General features: G+C 34.3%; 1 protein-coding gene across 2 annotated transcripts; it reads right to left on the minus strand.

Annotated features, from left to right (window-relative positions):
* Window positions 1–2911: 2911 nt before the first annotated feature.
* On the minus strand, window positions 2912–16384 carry LOC138329180 (uncharacterized). Of its 2 annotated transcripts, none has more exons than XM_069275980.1 (4): window positions 15934–16384; window positions 5533–5596; window positions 3874–4042; window positions 2912–3690 (listed from the first exon to the last, which is right to left on the minus strand). In XM_069275980.1, the coding sequence occupies exons 3-4, from the start codon at window positions 4017–4019 to the stop codon at window positions 3528–3530; spliced, it is 309 nt and encodes a 102-aa protein (XP_069132081.1). In that variant the 5' UTR covers window positions 4020–4042; window positions 5533–5596; window positions 15934–16384; the 3' UTR covers window positions 2912–3527. The 2 variants fall into 2 exon arrangements, with proteins under 2 accessions (XP_069132081.1, XP_069132080.1); XM_069275979.1 differs by lacking the exon at window positions 15934–16384 and adding an exon at window positions 6164–6306.
* Between the last annotated feature and the right edge of the window lie 1445 nt (window positions 16385–17829).

The following is a 17829-nucleotide window of genomic DNA, read 5'->3' on the forward strand; positions in this document are numbered from 1 at the left end:
TAAATGTTTGTTTCGCTTGTTTCACTATCTCGTAGTTTCCTATGGTAATGCTGTGCATTTAAGCCCAAAAATGTATCTTATCTGCGTTACGAATTTAAACTTGCAAATTAATACCACTAAATATAGCAATAATGAAACACTTTAACGTTTATCATTTTCGTAGGGAGTTAAATTTTCCGCTAACGTTAAAGTAGTATGGTCTATAACTTTCGCTCTTTTTGTCATAGTGAAAACTGTTTAAGTGTGACATATTTTTCTCCGTCTGTCCGAGTTTTAAACTTTCTAATTTTACCACTTTTCATAAAGTTGCAGCACTGCAAGTATTTTTAATTATAATATTTTTAACGTGTACACTTGAAAGATGCCGAATCATTCCGAAATCTTCCGAACATCATCACGACAATCTCGAAGTAACACGAGAGCTGTGAAACCAAGAGAAAATGTAAACACTTTTTCATAAACAAAACATGTGGTCGACCTCAGCAGACTGGATCTACCAAGAAAATAATGCCCGAACATTATGATATTTGATACACACAATATTTTACGGCAATGTGTGAATATGGTGTTTCAAATACTCATTCTGTGGACATATATCACCATGATTTGCTCATATTAGCCAGAAGGAAAACGTAAACAAACACATGTGCTCATCACGTGCAGATCGTGTCGAACTTCAGTCACGTGATACTATTCGGAATCTGACAAAACCAGAAGTCACTGAACATGTTGGTGATTGAAGGCGCTTTATTCAAAACCAGGAATATATGATCCCTAGATTCCGGCTCTCTTATAGGCCGACATATGCTTTTGGGGAGCTAAATCATCAAGTTACATGTCAATGTTCAAATATCAGATGTTTAAGCGACATATTGTTACAGTGTAATTAGCATGCAATATAATTTTAACATAAGAAAGGTCATGGCTGTCTTGTATGGCTCAAATATTCTATATGAAGATGTGTTCTCATTACATAATGAGGATTTATCATTATATTATTTGAACCTATCAGTCTATGGTATCCTTTTATCATTATTTGATCGTTTAAACCCTACGAGACAGCGAAGGAATAAGTAAGATGTAAGCCTATTGCACATCACTTCTAATAATTCACAATCGCGCGAACGCGATAGTATCCCGACGAATTAATTTCAAAGAGAAAACGTCGCCTCGTCAAATTAACCATCATTCAGTATACAATTTATGATATATTTAATTTTTCCCATTACTTTCTTGTAAATCTATTTATTTGCGTAAAACAAAAAAACAGTTTGTATAAGAGTAAAAGACATACCCTTCCTTTTGTACATTGTTTTCTAAACAAGTAATTCTGAAAACTTATTTTCATGTACAAATATTTTCGCGATCTAGACATGTACTTTTACTTTACCTTTATTTGTTAGCGTTTTCATGACGACTGCAAAAATATGCTGGTTTACAGTAAGTAGGCGAATTTACAGTAAGTAGACGAGTTTACAGTAAGTAGACGAGTTTACAGTAAGTAGATGAGTTTACAGTAAGTAGATGAGTTAACAGTAAGTAGAGTAAGTAGATGAGTTTACAGTAAGTAGATGAGTTTACAGTAAGTAGATGAGTTTACAGTAAGTAGATGAGTTTACAGTAAGTAGATGAGTTTACAGTAAGTAGATGAGTTTACAGTAAGTAGATGAGTTTACAGTAAGTAGATGAGTTTACAGTAAGTAGATGAGTTTACAGTAAGTAGATGAGTTAACAGTAAGTATAGAGAGTTTACAGTAAGTAGATGAGTTTACAGTAAGTAGATGAGTTTACAGTAAGTAGACGAGTTTACAGTAAGTAGATGAGTTAACAGTAAGTAGATGAGTTTACAGTAAGTAGATGAGTTTACAGTAAGTAGATGAGTTTACAGTAAGTAGATGAGTTTACAGCAGTAAGTAGATGAGTTTACAGTAAGTAGATGAGTTTACAGTAAGTAGAGAGTTTACAGTAAGTAAGAGTTACGAAGTTTACAGTAAGTAGACGAGTTTACAGTAAGTAGAGAGTTTACAGTAAGTAGACGAGTTTACAGTAAGTAGATGAGTTAAGTAAGTAGATGAGTTAACAGTAAGTAGATGAGTTTACAGTAAGTAGATGAGTTTACAGTAAGTAGACGAGTTTACAGTAAGTAGATGAGTTTACAGTAAGTAGATGAGTTTACAGTAAGTAGATGAGTTTACAGTAAGTAGACGAGTTTACAGTAAGTAGATGAGTTAACAGTAAGTAGATGAGTTTACAGTAAGTAGATGAGTTTACAGTAAGTAGATGAGTTAACAGTAAGTAGATGAGTTTACAGTAAGTAGATGAGTTTACAGTAAGTAGATGAGTTTACAGTAAGTAATGAGAGTAGAGTTTACAGTAAGTAGATGAGTTTACAGTAAGTAGATGTAGTTTACAGTGGAGTGTGAGTTTACAGTAGTAGTAGATGAGTTTACAGTAAGTAGATGAGTTTACAGTAAGTAGACGAGTTTACAGTAAGTAGATGAGTTTACAGTAAGTAGATGAGTTTTTTTACAGTAAGTAGAGAGTAGACGAGTTACAGTAAGTAGACGAGTTTACAGTAAGAGAGAGTACAGTAGTACAGTAAGTAGTAGTTAGAATGAGTTTACAGTAAGTAGATGAGTTTACAGTAAGTAGACGAGTTTACAGTAAGTAGATGAGTTTACAGTAAGTAGATGAGTTTACAGTAAGTAGATGAGTTTACAGTAAGTAGACGAGTTTACAGTAAGTAGATGAGTTTACAGTAAGTAGATGAGTTTACAGTAAGTAGATGAGTTAACAGTAAGTAGATGAGTTTCAACTTGAGTTGACCTTTTGTAATAATGTGTCGATGACATATATTGTATATGAATTAATCATCACTTAGAAATCTATCAATAATGAGCCATCAAGAGCATGTCGATGAATGATTTATTATTTATATCAGTTATCACGTTCTATTGTTCCCGTTGTTTGTAGAGGACATTATCGCCCGTTAATTGTAATGACACATTGTACCCGGGCTCCGTGTCGTACAGACGTATCAACTGTACAACAGCCATGGAAGACAGATTGGTCCCAGTGGGTAACGTCTATGGACCAATTTATTCCCTATACATCATTGGAAGCACATTAGTATACATTTGATTATACCACTGTAGCCACACGTCAGTTCGCCACAGGTGACCTAATCCAACATGCTCCTGTTAAAGGAGGAAATTTCTTTAGCATGGCATGTCAAAAGTTTATAACGATGACTACCCATAGGATGTCGTCTACGTATCTGTATGCAATGTTTAGTACAATATTCAAGTCTTCTTTGATATTAACAAAAATGTGAAGTTGATCGTGACATTTCACAGTTTCCTCTGTGGTGGTTTGAGAGGTAAACCCATCTTCAGCTAGTATATATATTTAGGGTTAAAGTTCACTAAAGTCAATATTGCACCAGGATGTCCCTCACATATATGAAATCAAATAATCCTTTTTGTCTTCGTATCACACATTTTCACAGAACTAAAAGCCTATATGTGTCACGTGACAGTATGTTCTCGCCTTTCCATACCCCTCGGAGTTCTACTTTCGGCTACCATGGTGGCCATTCGTTCTAAATATTGGTGGACCCGCTTTCCTCGTCGTTGTTCCAAATTTTTCCAGCGATAGCTCAGCTCAGAAATCTTCTTCTCGGCAATTTTTCTGGAAAAAAAAACAATTTTTATATTGTTTTCTTAAAACAAGAGCGTTTTATATCATATGATATATATACGCAGATATTGTTACATATTTTTCAAAATGGTATTATATGGCTGTAGTATCTAAATTCTGATTATTGTATTTAATACACAATTCACTTTATTGTTTAGATCTTGTTATACTAACCTCCTTTCTTCGTACTTCCGGCGCTGTCGATTCATCTCCTCCTGGCGTTTCCGGAACTCCTCTGCCCATTTCTGTTCCTCAGCCCTCTCCTCGGGGTCTAGCAAGTCCTCCTCCTCCAATACCTTTGTATCTATCTCCATTTTCATTGATTCGTTTGTTAACTGTAGACCTGTAACATACAATAGAATTTCATTTACTTCTGCACTAGTTCTAATTCCGTACAAAGTTCTTTACTGCACCTTTTCTCTGTTGCTCTGTATAATATAAGTATGGCAGGTATATCTAAATACTTCGGTAATATTTTCATTATGAATATAAATCTATTCAAGTGGAGTTTTCTTTATTTAGATGGCGCCTAAGAATGTTTGAATAGAATATTGGTATACTTGTCAGTCTGTCGAAGTACTGCGTATTTTCTGTGATACTATGAAAACATTCCTGATTTAACCTTTTTCATACACTAACGAATAAAGATCTTCCGCTCCTCCCTGGTACTTCTAGACACCCTTACTACCGGTGTTTTTACACGCATACCTTTTGGTAACAATGGCAGTGGGACGTGCCATCTATGTCCCATTGTATGGTGTATACATACAGAAACTGCCGATTGATTTACTGCCTTAAATACAAAACATTGACATTATATGAAGGAAGTCATCACGAATTAAATGATTCAATAGTTGGGACACTCAATTGATCAGAGCTTGGCGTATTTGAAAGAACATGGAGAATAATCCTTTTTAAGAAACGAACACCATATACTTTGGTATAGAAAGAACTATTGAACACAATAGACATTTTATTGAGTGATATTTACAAGGACCAGATGCACAAATACTATTGTTACACGTTTGGGTGCATGTGTCGCTGTAGCTATTGTAATGCTTAAATTGTTTTTGAATAGAAATTTAGCTCTTTTTTGACGATGATCTAACAATAAAGTGTATAACTTTAGAAGAAGATTTTACTTTACTTAATGTAGGTCTTTTGGCATTAATAAACAGAAACATATAGAAGATAATTATTGTTAGCTGTAGAAGTAAAATAGACCGAAACAAGCATAGGACTAATGAATATTGTGGCTTATATGTCGTATCATTTTATCACCTATAGATCATATTTAGTTATATAAGGTTTTGGTGGTGTATGAAAACCGGAATTATCTTTAAAAAAACCGTCGACTGACTGCATGGTGAATATCATATGTCAGCAATCCCACTTTGGCATCAAATTCACGGCCCAGCTTTGGAAGAGTAGTAGTATAGACTCAGACAACATAGAAGGTCATCGCGACCCCCAAGGTGGATGGTAAATGGTAAAATGTCTTAACAGCATGGCCCTTACAACCTTCAAGTTTCACTTTGAACAAGTAACTTTAGCTGTCCAGAAGCCGGACGAAGCCAACGACTCGAGAGCCGCAACACAGCTGAGGCAGTCCACGGGACGGTTAAGACCGCGGTCCGAGCTCGACCGAAATTGATGACCAGTGTAAAGAACTATTATGACATCTTAAGTCGTCCGTGAGACGTCAGGTATTAATAAATGAGTCGTATGACTGAGATACTTTTACACAGACAACGACGATGAAACATATCGATGGATTTTAGGTAAATTGCAGCTTATGAAGTTATAGCCTGAATACTATATAGAAGTCCTTACCTTTGATGGAAGGATTTTCAACTTTTCATTTCACTGTTTCAGTGCAGCGCTGGTTGGTTCTCGCCTGAAATAACAATCCATGAAAAAATGAGTAAGTACTTTGACAACTGTCACTTAAATGGTAATATCACTATGAATACCACAAAATACACTAGCGATTGACGATCTATCACCATATATATATACTCGTAATAGAATTCTAAATTAAAACCTTTACATATAGTTTAATACCTTGAACGCGTTTAGGCAGGAAACAAGTCACGGAGGAATTTTAATTAAAACTCTGATAAAACCTAAATGTACACATACGAAATGTAATAAACGTTACAGTTAAGCCTTAATGTAGTATACATATTGTGTTAAATGTCTATATCAACTAAAATGAAGAAACAGTAGCGAGTTGAACAAACAGACGTTGTAGCTATATGCAGTAATATCTTGTTGACAAACATTGATTTTCGATTAGGTTATCTGAAAATGACTAGACAGGCTGTCCATAACTAAGCATATCAACGCTAGATTCTTAATCTTAGAGAAAAAGGCTGGGTAGACAACCTTTGGCAATAAAATGTAATAAAGATATATAGTAATATTGTTTTAATACCTGCAAGACCACTCAATATTCACCTACCTGTGTAGAAATCCCATACAACTTACACTTACTTCCCAGATACGTTTTATAAACTTTCCTACTCAACAATACCAGTACTTATACCCTACTGGGTTAGGTTGTCGGTCGCAAATCATGCGGAAAGTTGATCAAGTCTACTAGGGAAGGGAAACGTTTAAATGGATTAAGGCTGTGCCGTTTACATATTGGACAAAGGTTTATTTATATCCCTACCTACATAATGTATGGTACAACAGCTTTAAAGTGTATGTTACCTACCACTACATAGCCCACGATTCACAGAATAAGGGTTTAATATTGAATATTGAACAATTTTAGGATCGCCAGTTTGACAAATTTTCTCTTTGCGATGAAGATGTTACACAGATTTTCACATCAATATATAACACACCTTAGTATGTTGTACGATGGGTCGTGTAAATACAATGCTTTCAAGCATCAACATGACGTAATTCTTGTTATATTGACCTCAAATGTAATCTGGTTTAGCACATGATTCATACAGTACTATTTATTGTTAGGGGTCACGTCGTGAACTCTTGGTACGAACTCAGGAAATCCATGCACACACTAATTACATTTTTTTTCAAATTTCACTATTTGTTTCTGTGCATACAAATTCCGCGTAACCTTTATCATATTTTTTCATTCCACCAAAATTGATTAATTTGTGTGCAATAATCTTTAAAATGAATCTGGATTACAACACGGATTTGTTTACAGTTTATATAATTTAGATTAATGTGTTAATTACGCCCTCCGCCCACGCTGTTTGTCTACAGCAGCTTGGTAATTAACACTGATATTACACACACAGCATGACTGTATTAATGTAATTCTATAAAAAGAAACAAACAATCGAGTGTCAGGTAGTTAAAATCACGACAATGTAAAATTCAGTACAACTAGTTTCTTTCTGTTTATTGATTTAAATTGTAATCACATGTCAACATTACTAATGAAATACAAGTTTACCTACAAACTATTCGCAAATTGTATCTAAGGTATCTATATATCTATAACATTTTGTGTCATTTGTTTTTATGTGGGTACGGTTACATAATATTAAGTATATAAAATCAATATTTGTACCACAAGTTGTCAACGTTTCTTTCGATCAATTTTCAAAAATGGCGAGCATAATAAGGCATGACTTGATCTAGAAGGACTAAGCACAACACAATAGGTATGTATAGACACAACAAGACGTGTCTTAGTAGTAAGTATACATAACCTTGGGTGAACTTGTGTAATGAAAACGAACTTGTGTGTTGTGTATCTCTATATTTAGAAATAATTCAGTTTTGGTTGTAACAAGCATTTTCATTGGATTAAAATTGTATATTCTGATCTCATAACGTAAAAATATCGTTGCTGTTTATAACGTCTTCTCTTAAAGGCTGAGGCAACGGCGCAATTACTTCATATAAACAGAGTCCCTCAAGAAATTGGGAATATATATATTATGTTACGGAACTGTAACACAAATATCAACAGGTACTCTCATCATAGAGAACTCTGGTTTTATGTTATATCTCGCTAACATCAAAACAGTCTATTCAAGTTAATCCTAAACCAACAACCCGCCAAGTTGTACCGAAATGTTTACCTGTTGTACAAGTGTTAAGATTAAGTAATGATTCCAAACCATCAGGTGTGAAGGGGACATTTAACAACTGGTCTTGATTAATTCCTCAGACAAGTACGTTCTATTTGTTTAAATATGTTGAACTTTTAAAATCTTTTCTATTCCCATGTCTCAGTATATCCTAAACCTACGATGAAGTTCCACAAAATCGAGGACTTTCATACATCTGATATGTCAATACATATAAAGGGTGTATTGAATACGGTCTCCAAACATAGGTATTAAATGCCTATCGGGTGAGGATATATACTTGTATGTTTAACCTCCGTTGAGAATGAAGTGGCAGCTCACTGTAATTATATACAGACATCCAATAGGTGGATCACTGAACGGGTCTGTTTTAGTACTTAATGGTGTTATCTGGGTATTCTGATAGTTTATAGAAGGATCCAGATTACAAATACAGGATATATAGAGACATTATATAGCTTATGAAGCCTAAAACACTTGAAGCATGGTCTGAGGGCTTTAAGATATCAGAATAAATCAAAGAGCTGTCATTGCCCCATGACTGACTGCATGACATTGCGATATAAAATAAATACAGCTTAATACTTCAGTAGACAGAGAAAATCTGGTACCGTTTCATTGATGACATCCAAAAGATCAGTTAAGAACTCCGTTATCAATATGGTCAGTGTATACTGAAACATTAATACAGGAAAAGAACTGCACAATCGGTCTTTGCATACATTTCGGAAATTCACGTTGTTTACAATGAAACGTATGACGTAAAGTTACGCTCACAGACACACAATCAAGGGAAATAACTGTAATATACAAATACAGGAAATTCTAGTCTTTTGATAGGTATACTATAAATGATAACGTTTCATATGTCATGTTTGCATCCGTCAGATCACCATCAACGTAGTCTATAGTCAAGACATATATGTTATACAATTGGCGACAAGTGTTTCCAACATTGGGACCACGCTTAATTTGCTGATAGATGTACATATACGCCAGTTTATGAGTTGATGGATGGAGTGAGAATTATAGTAGAATTTGAATGGGCAGATCATCGGTGACCAGGTAGCTCAATGAGAAGAGCATCCGGCTAGTGTTCGTATGACAACTACAGTTTCTCCTCCCCTGCTACAAAATTGTAGGGTTTGTCAATAAAGCTAAAAACCAAAATTATCGAACGCCATAAGGGAGAAGCAGCCGTATGATGCAATTCAAAAGTTTTTGACATTTTTGTTTGAAAGATAGCTGCGTCCTGTAGTCACCTATGAAGATGCATTTGTTCCAAACCACTGCTTTTGATTTCCACATTAAAGACACGCATTGTTAGTTGAATTCCTGTCATCTGGGCCTTCCGATTATTTGAATTCATTCCTAGTTTGAGTAGCACACGAACTTCATCTAAAGGTCTTAACGAGAAATCTTAATTAGAAAGAAATGTGTCTTGTGTGCTAGCACGAGTGTTCATTACCATGATCCTCGCTTTATAATGTAACGTCAATAACAATAATGATTGAGACAGCACTGGATAAATCCTCGTTATCCCTAGTGGCATTGATCGCACAATAATGTTGAAGTATCTCAGAGATCAAACGATCATTAAACCGCCAGATAATGCTGGTAGCTGATAAACCTTCCATTAAATAGCATCAATAGTCTGTTCTCACCAACCAGGTCGCCATGGTGTTAACGTAATACTTCATAAGGCATAGCTGTCCTGGAGGGACCTTTAAAGGACCGTTGCACTTTTGTCATGCTATTAAATGCAATGGGCCAAGAAACGTTTCACAAGGAGCTGACCACGCATATGCTATTCCTGATATGGACAATGAGTAAGCTTTTGTCTAACTACCACAACTACATTCGAAACAGACAATCACAAGTCGATAGGTAGAATATCCACCTTTACAATTTGTGTTATTTACAATATAATGTTAACATGGTAATAATTTTCAAAATGTATTCATATGGCTGCTCTCTTCTTTGAGCGAATGCTTTCAGATTTATATTATATTGGCATATCATATTACTTTTCTCCTGCCTATTGTATCACAATAAGACGATAATAGGTAAAATATTCACCTCTACAGTTTGTGTTATTTACAATAAATTGTTACATAATAATGTATTTTCCAAACTCCTCTTCTTTGAGCAAACGTTACTGAATTGCTATTATAGTGACATATCGTATCATATTAATTTACTGTTGTATAATGTATCTCGGATACATTTCACATCATATCTTGATCTTATCTGTTCTAGATATTTATTTCACGATTTAGCTCCGTTAGATTTTTATTGCTTTTGTCACTGATACGGTTTTGCAGTGATTGATTTAAATTAAAAACGTCTGCGGAACCTTGAAGTGAAATCTTCCTCGAAAATAAATTGTATTGTGGAATTATGTGTTACGTTAGTTTCCTTGTTCACTCAACAGCATGGGATTTTGCATATTTTGTTATTGATTTTCCCCCACGTTCGAAATCTAGAACATCATACAAAAATAAATAAGATGCATAATCGTTTCTGTTTTTTCCTGAATTTCAAGGATGTTTTTTATTTGTTCTGTTATAGATAACGATTATTTGGCACTTGTTCAGAAAATGAAAAACAAATATCCTTGAATATGAACATTCGATGAAGGTTCCTTCTTGTAAACATGTGACATAGTGTGCTAATAATAACATGATAATTAATCAATATATTGTATCCATGTTAAGGAAATTAAAAACAACCGGTTCTATAGAAGACATTTAAATGACAAATACACTCATTCTTCTTTGAATGGTGATACAAATGTATTTGCTGCTAAAAACGGTACAAAAGATACGTAACTATGAAAGAAAAAGTTCCTGTCGATGGTACATATTTATCAAGTGTATCGGGTTTTATACAATGTATTTGTGAAGCAAGCTTGTCATTCTATGCAAAAACAAGATGGAAGAGAGTAATCGTTGAGAGTACCATAACTAAACGACATGACACGTAATAGTAGCCTATTTCGGGCAATCAAAGATAATACAAAGTAATAAATACAGGTGAGTTTATAGTTCCTTGGTTTTTTTATATTGAATTCTTTACTAAAAACAAAAAGAACAAAGCAGTGGTCGAATGGTGTGTTTTCAGACAGTATCGCAACAAGTAATGATTGTTTTGCGCTTTATTATTTAGTTTAATCTTTGACAGAGAGTAAATAAAGCAACAACACATCATCTTGCAAACCATTTGAAAACTGATATCACATAAGAAAAATGTTTTCCTCGGTGAAGGACTTGTGTAAGTCCTAAAATCATGGTTTTGTTAAGTACTTTATCTTTTTCTTTTTATTTTGATAATCAGAGTAAATTAAGCAATAAACATGTTTTTGCTTACCATACGCAATATATTAGGACACCTTAAAAAATAAAATGTTTTTCTTCATTAAGACTTTTCAGTTGTACAAAATACCCGTAGTGTTTGGGATAGGATTCAATTAAAATGCCTAAAAATAATTGCAATGATGAATAATGACGTACAAAAAACACCGGGAACAAAAATACTAAAATTGAATATTTATTGTATATCTAATTAAGCGCACGTGTACAAGTTAAATACACCCATATATAAGTTCAAAGTTCATTTTATATGTATACAATCTAAGGCTGCATTGACTTATCGTATATTGTCGGACCACTACCCATACTGTCCGGGTGGTACATACGTCACAAACGTCAGAGTTAGTTAAGATTGATGCCCACTGACCATTTGTACACCTTGATAAGTGACAATCATACTAAAGACAAGGTTACCTTGATCTGTTAAAGTAATTGACGAATCGGAATGTGGACTGATATTCCGCAATGTAGACAGGTAGTATTAAACTCCGGTGTGAAGAACGTGTGTCAGAACGTGTTCCAAACAGAAGCCTTAAATAGTCCAGTGTTTACTGAACGGGCCGTGACTGATAGCCTTGGCGGGCTGTTTACGAGGATTAATGCTGAACTCTTAACTGTATTGGTGATCGAACACTTTAGTATGAGTTTATCCCGTGTTGCTTTAGAATGGCGGCAACCCATGCATTCGGTTTCCTTAATTTCATTCTATTTTACCATAAAAGCCTTGCAGACCTTTAAATATATTACTTAAAGGTTGTTCTTGTTATTTTAATGAAAATTGGTGTGACAATTGACATGCAAATGTAAATGATATTATCAATTGCATTCTTGAAAGCAGTAAAATTGAACACACTATATAACATGAAATATTCGTTCGCTGTTTTCGTGGGAACCACAAATATGAAAAACAACGAATTTCCTTTTATTTATTACTAGATAATCAATTTACATTTTCACTGCAGTCCCACAATGTAACCTTACTTAACGAAGTTGGCAGTCAATTAAGCATTGGACGTCTTTAAGTTGGCATTCATAGCCAATATGAATGCAAACTGGACAGAGGCAAATTCCATGAAGCGCGCTAGCGCTTCATGTTGAATTTGCCTCTGTCCAGTTTGCATTCATATTGGTTATGAATGCCAACTGAAAGACGTTCAATGCTTATATTTACATTTGGTTACAATTTTATGATGAAATCCCAAGGAATTTTGCATATATAATGAATTAATCATTCGTTATCGTCATGGATGGAACAGCCATTTGAACAGCCGTCTTCCGTGATCGCTGGCACGACAATTGTGACGTCACAATGATAATGACGTCATAATAAGCGCTTGAAGTTCATTGTCTATATGACTGCCAACTGCGCTTGGTAAGGTTACATAGTGGGACTGCAGTGAAAATGTAAATATTAGAAAATGAAGTTCAAACGCTTATTATGACGTCATTATCATTGTGACGTCACAATTGTCCTGCCAGCGATCAAGGAAGACGACTGTTCAAATGGCTTTTTAATCCATGAAGATAACGAATGATTTTTTCATTATAAATGCAAAATTTCTTGGGATTTCACCATAAAATTGTAACCAAATGTAAATATAAAGTAGGGCGCTTCATGGAATTTGCCTCTGTCCAGTTGGCATTCATATTGGCTATGACATGCTTTTATTTATTTCAATAATACCGATTATCGACCAGATTTAAAATCGTTAAATGAAGTAGCCACGACATTTTGTTTTACATAACAGAAGCTAATTGCTGATTCAAAGGCCACTCACTGAATCTCAATGTATCATTTGTATTATGATGAGAATACACAAATAATCGAATGTCATAGTAATCACATTTGAAATCACCCCTTCTGTCTAAAATGATAAGCATCATATATCACATTATTTAAATAAAGTCCAATAAGGTCAGTTACCTGTCCAGATGAGTAGTCTTGTTTGCAATGTACTTCCTTTCATCAAGATTCCTTATCATAAATATATGTTTGTCAGTATAAATAGTCTGATATGACCTTCTGCACAGTAGTAAACATATTTGTTAAGACGTCGGGTAAACACAGTGTTAACGCTCTGGAACAAAGCAATGACCTAATATCGATTATATGACACCAGCGTGTCTTCTTCACTGTGTTTTTCTTCCTAAAGTAGGAATTATAAGATATGCCTGGCCGTTTCATGCGGAATGTAAATCAAACGATTTATGTATTGGTAAAATATTTGTATATGGCGACGTAAGTTTTAATACCAAAGCACGTTGTGTTTAGATCAATGAACCAATATTAATCAATCTTTAAGAATCAGGATTTTGGTTTTTGTAGGTTGATGGATAATGAAGTACCCAGAGAAAAAAAAACACCGACATACGGTTCATAGAAGATTTGTCTAAACACATTAACCACTGGGCCACCACTGCTTCACTATAGAATCAGTTAATACTAACATCTAATCAACTTCAATGGCAGCATCAGTTCTGTCTATTTCTGTATTGTAAACTATATGGGTGTGTTGTGTCATATTGAGATAGCCATAATCTTTCTGTTCTTACATCTCTGTATAATTAGTTTTGTTCGATCACTCGTATCTAATGTCAGTAACATATCTCAATACAGACAGGTGATATAAGGTTCCATTACTTATCAATAGAATCCTTTTGAACTTTTATTTGTTCTATCATTCGTAAGGGCTATGGCAGTGCATCTTATTTATCTGTTGGGTTTTCGATATCTAGTTCATTTGATGCATACAATGCATTAAATGGTGTGTTCAGTGCATCATTGATATATAACAAACAGAACATCGCGTGTATATCTGTCAATGTTATATCTGTCAATGGTATATCTCTTGTAACTCGATCTTGCTCTTAACGAGCATTTTCGGTGGCTTGAAAATTTACTTTTATCAAGACATAAAGGAAAAGCGATGTTGCCGTTTGCAACGTCGCTTAAGATTGGCTGATACAACGGCGTAATGATTTCATAGAAAAAAAAGAATCCCTCAGTTATGTAATTATGAAGAGATTATCTTATATTAGAATGAAGTGTAAGGATTGATTTGAAAAGTTCCATCTTATGGAGATATAACACAAAAATATTTGTGTACTTATGCACTTTATGATTTATTTAGAGTACACTTAGATGTTTATGTTTTACACTCCATAACATAAAAACTCTATTCATTCAAGTAAATCCTGAAATATCATTAACACCTTGTTTGTCTGTAAAGGTGGCATGCCATGACATGCAATTGCAATGATATTCAAACATTTGCGTCACACATTGAAATGTACATGGTGTCGGTTATCGATCTTAGATATTATTATATATAAGTTATAAAATTTCACTGTTTACTCGTTATGATGTAACTATGAAGGTAGCGGACTGACAAAGCACGCCAGTTTGACAGAGAACAAAACGATACCCAAATGCAATAGGCCGTTATAAACCCGATTTCCTGTAATCTAATTCCCTCAACATCTCGCCACCTGTTTTCAACACTGGTGACCTTGCCAGAAAAGAAATCTGGCTGGAATATCGAGACTCCGTTATACACGTGTGCAACATTTCTGTATTTGTATGTTACATAGTTATCTGCCCTTGTTGGTAAGTATTAATTATGTCGTCATGTGTTTACGAGCGTAACGTCATACATTTCAGAGCAAACGACGCGGGTTTCACACACAACATAATGACGTCACAATGATTAACTACCCGTAAGGGAGGTAACTCTGTAATATGACGGAATAACGACACGCGCATATTAGCGTTTACAGATGATCTACTTTTTATTTAGGTATTCTTCAAAAATGATGTAATGTCGAGGGCATAGCATATATTCACCAATTACATTGAAAACAGCACAAAGATAACATGGTCGCTTTGTCATTTAAACCTTTGCAATAGAACCGATGCCGTTTTCTCTAAAAGGAAATGACGCTACGCTTACAAACTCATGACGTGAGAGTCAGTATTTACAGACAAAAACAGGTAACTAAGCAATATGCAGATACAAAATCCATCACATGTATAATAAAAAAAAACTATAAAGGTGTATACATTTTTTTTCTGTGTATCAAATCATTTCAATAAAAAAAAACCATGCATATCTCTTTTAATTGCGCTAGCTTTAGGTAACACGCAATGTCCATTACATATAAAGATATAATCTAAACGAGTGTAGGTGTACGGTGAACACTTATGTCTGTGTTATAACAACCGTTTTTCATGACCTAGTAACATTGATCTTTACTTTTACCAAAGGTGTAAATGCAAATGTTATTCATGTATTCTCGCCAATATTACCATATAGGGAAAGAAAACAGAGCAGAATCTGAATGCATTAGATTGGCTTTGGATTACCATGCATAAAGTTAACGATTAAAACCAAGAGATAAGTGTGAATCGCCTCCCGGCCGGGGGAAATGTATCCTTTTATGTTCAGTGGGCGATATATCAACGTATTTTACCTGATTAAGAATAGGCGTATGCTGCTAAGCTTTATTGTTTTATTACGATATCACATGCTTTGCCACGCAATCAATGCACACGATAACTGTTGGGAATTATACAAAGTAATTGCAAAAGCATGTTGTATTAAATCTCCGAGTGTTCTATATAAACGATCAAGAAAGTAAAGTAACCATTAACATTATGATATAAACTACAGTACAATAAAAATTCACGAAACAGAAAAAAAAAAGAACCAAAAAAAAAGAAAAAAATCTGATTCAGTATTGCAGAAAACTTAAGTTCAAACTTTGATATATGTCTTACTCACCTTTCAATTTTAAGACGAACTTCTTCAACACGTGCATTTGTCCATTATTTGAAGCAAAATTCGAAATTAGAGTTCCAATATGAATAATGTATGGTCATATTTTCAATCACAAGTTGGTCAATCCTGCCCTTGAAGCGCTCAAAGGTACACCAGCTGTAGACTGTAGAACGTTTCCTAGTTCGACAACTTAGAATGTCCACCAAGGTCTGGTTTATACTATAATGGGAGATCTCGGTTCGTTAAGTCACTGTATGATACACTTGAACCAATAAAGTCTTACCCGAGTCAGAGTAAGTGACCATTTGGCACGCACCTGCGATGTAAACAAGCTAGTTTAGTGTGAGCTATGTTTATAGGTTCCAGTATATCAGTTTATATCTATCAGTCTGTACAAACACATTGTGGATCAATGGAATATCCTACATATATGTACGATAGGTATACACACTGCAAACAGCGTCTGCCACCCCGGCCTGCCGATACCACTGTGATTTATTGTGTAGCGGGCACGTATACAACATCCTTAACGGCTTCATAATCTGTCAATTTTATTGGAATTCTATCTAAAACCATTTTGATTAATGACCGCAGTCATGATGTGATGATGTTCTGTCATTATCAACTGTTAAGTAGAGGTCTATTGGGCCAAATGACAATTGTAAACATGACAAAACATAATGGATTGCCATTGTGATGAGATAATATTGTAATAACAGTACATCTCACAGATAGATCTAGACCAAGGTAGCATGCTAAGACAAATTTGATAATGCCATTCAAAGCTCGTATATCTAGCATACTGTATCTAAAGCCAAAGGTTTATCAATAGATTATATGATTTAATCTTACCTGCACCTTCGTTTCCAAAATTACGTAGAAAACCCGTAAAACATTATTAGAATGAATTACGCTTCATGTTTTGGTTTCTCATGCTTGTAAAGGACGTTTGAGACACTATACAACTGCTCTAATAGTCCGAACTTATCTTAACTGCTCATGACTTTTCCACTAGATATGAAAAATATTAATATCAGACACAACGACTGCATGGCGTCAAAAGGTCGAACTCAGAGTCAATTATGTTAACAATTAACCGAACCAATAAGACGTCAGCGCGAAGTTGAAGACGTCATGGCGCTTTGTTGAATTAAAGGTAGTCGACGCCTACTTCAAGTTAATTCAATTGGCTTATATCGACTTATCAAACTTAATACTCAATTAAAAGTAATTATTGCTTGAAATTACAAAGGATGATTGTCTATCACACAAGGCATATATGTTTGTTGTAAACATAAATTATAAGAAACTTAATGTTATCAATAATTAATGCATTTACTAACAGAGAGAGTTTTTATCTACTCGTATGATTATCAAATTATTAAACATCTGGTCAAAAGTCATTTTGATTCTTGAGGTATTATCTAAACATAAAAATATATTTCACAGGCAATTAAATTATAGCTTAAAATGATTTCATTACATACTTCAATCACTAGTGAAAGCTTAACACTTTGATTGGAAAGATATGAAAATTAAACAATGATATGACGATATTGTTTTGCAATTTAAATTGTTCTATTGAAAGCCATTTTATAATTTGTGAGCTTGTGGTAGTGCAAGATAACCAGGTCTAGTACAGACGAACAGTTTTAATAATTAATCCGATTTTAGTATGTACTGTCATTCCGCATTTTAGTATGTTCCGTGTCACATAAATTAGCATCTACGCACTGTCTGATTATTATTGTTACACGATGGTATTTTGAATTAAATAAGAAATATAAAAGTAATGTCTCGAACATGTTATACTACTAGAAATATTTTTGTTCCATCTGTAAATGGAACCAGATTTCATTTTTAAATGCCCGATTAATATCTAGACAATCCTTATTCAGA

This window comes from Argopecten irradians, chromosome 8 (assembly GCF_041381155.1).
Source record: "Argopecten irradians isolate NY chromosome 8, Ai_NY, whole genome shotgun sequence".
In the NCBI taxonomy this organism is placed as follows: domain Eukaryota; kingdom Metazoa; phylum Mollusca; class Bivalvia; order Pectinida; family Pectinidae; genus Argopecten; species Argopecten irradians.

Excerpts from the sequence above, each read along its gene's own strand:
- LOC138329180 (XM_069275980.1), bottom strand. The coding sequence starts at position 4,019 with ATGAAAATGGAGATAGATACAAAGGTATTGGAGGAGGAGGACTTGCTA. Across the intron at positions 3,691-3,873 it reads CGGAAGTACGAAGAAAGGAG|AAAAATTGCCGAGAAGAAGA; the intron begins GTTAGTATAACA and ends TTTTTTTTCCAG.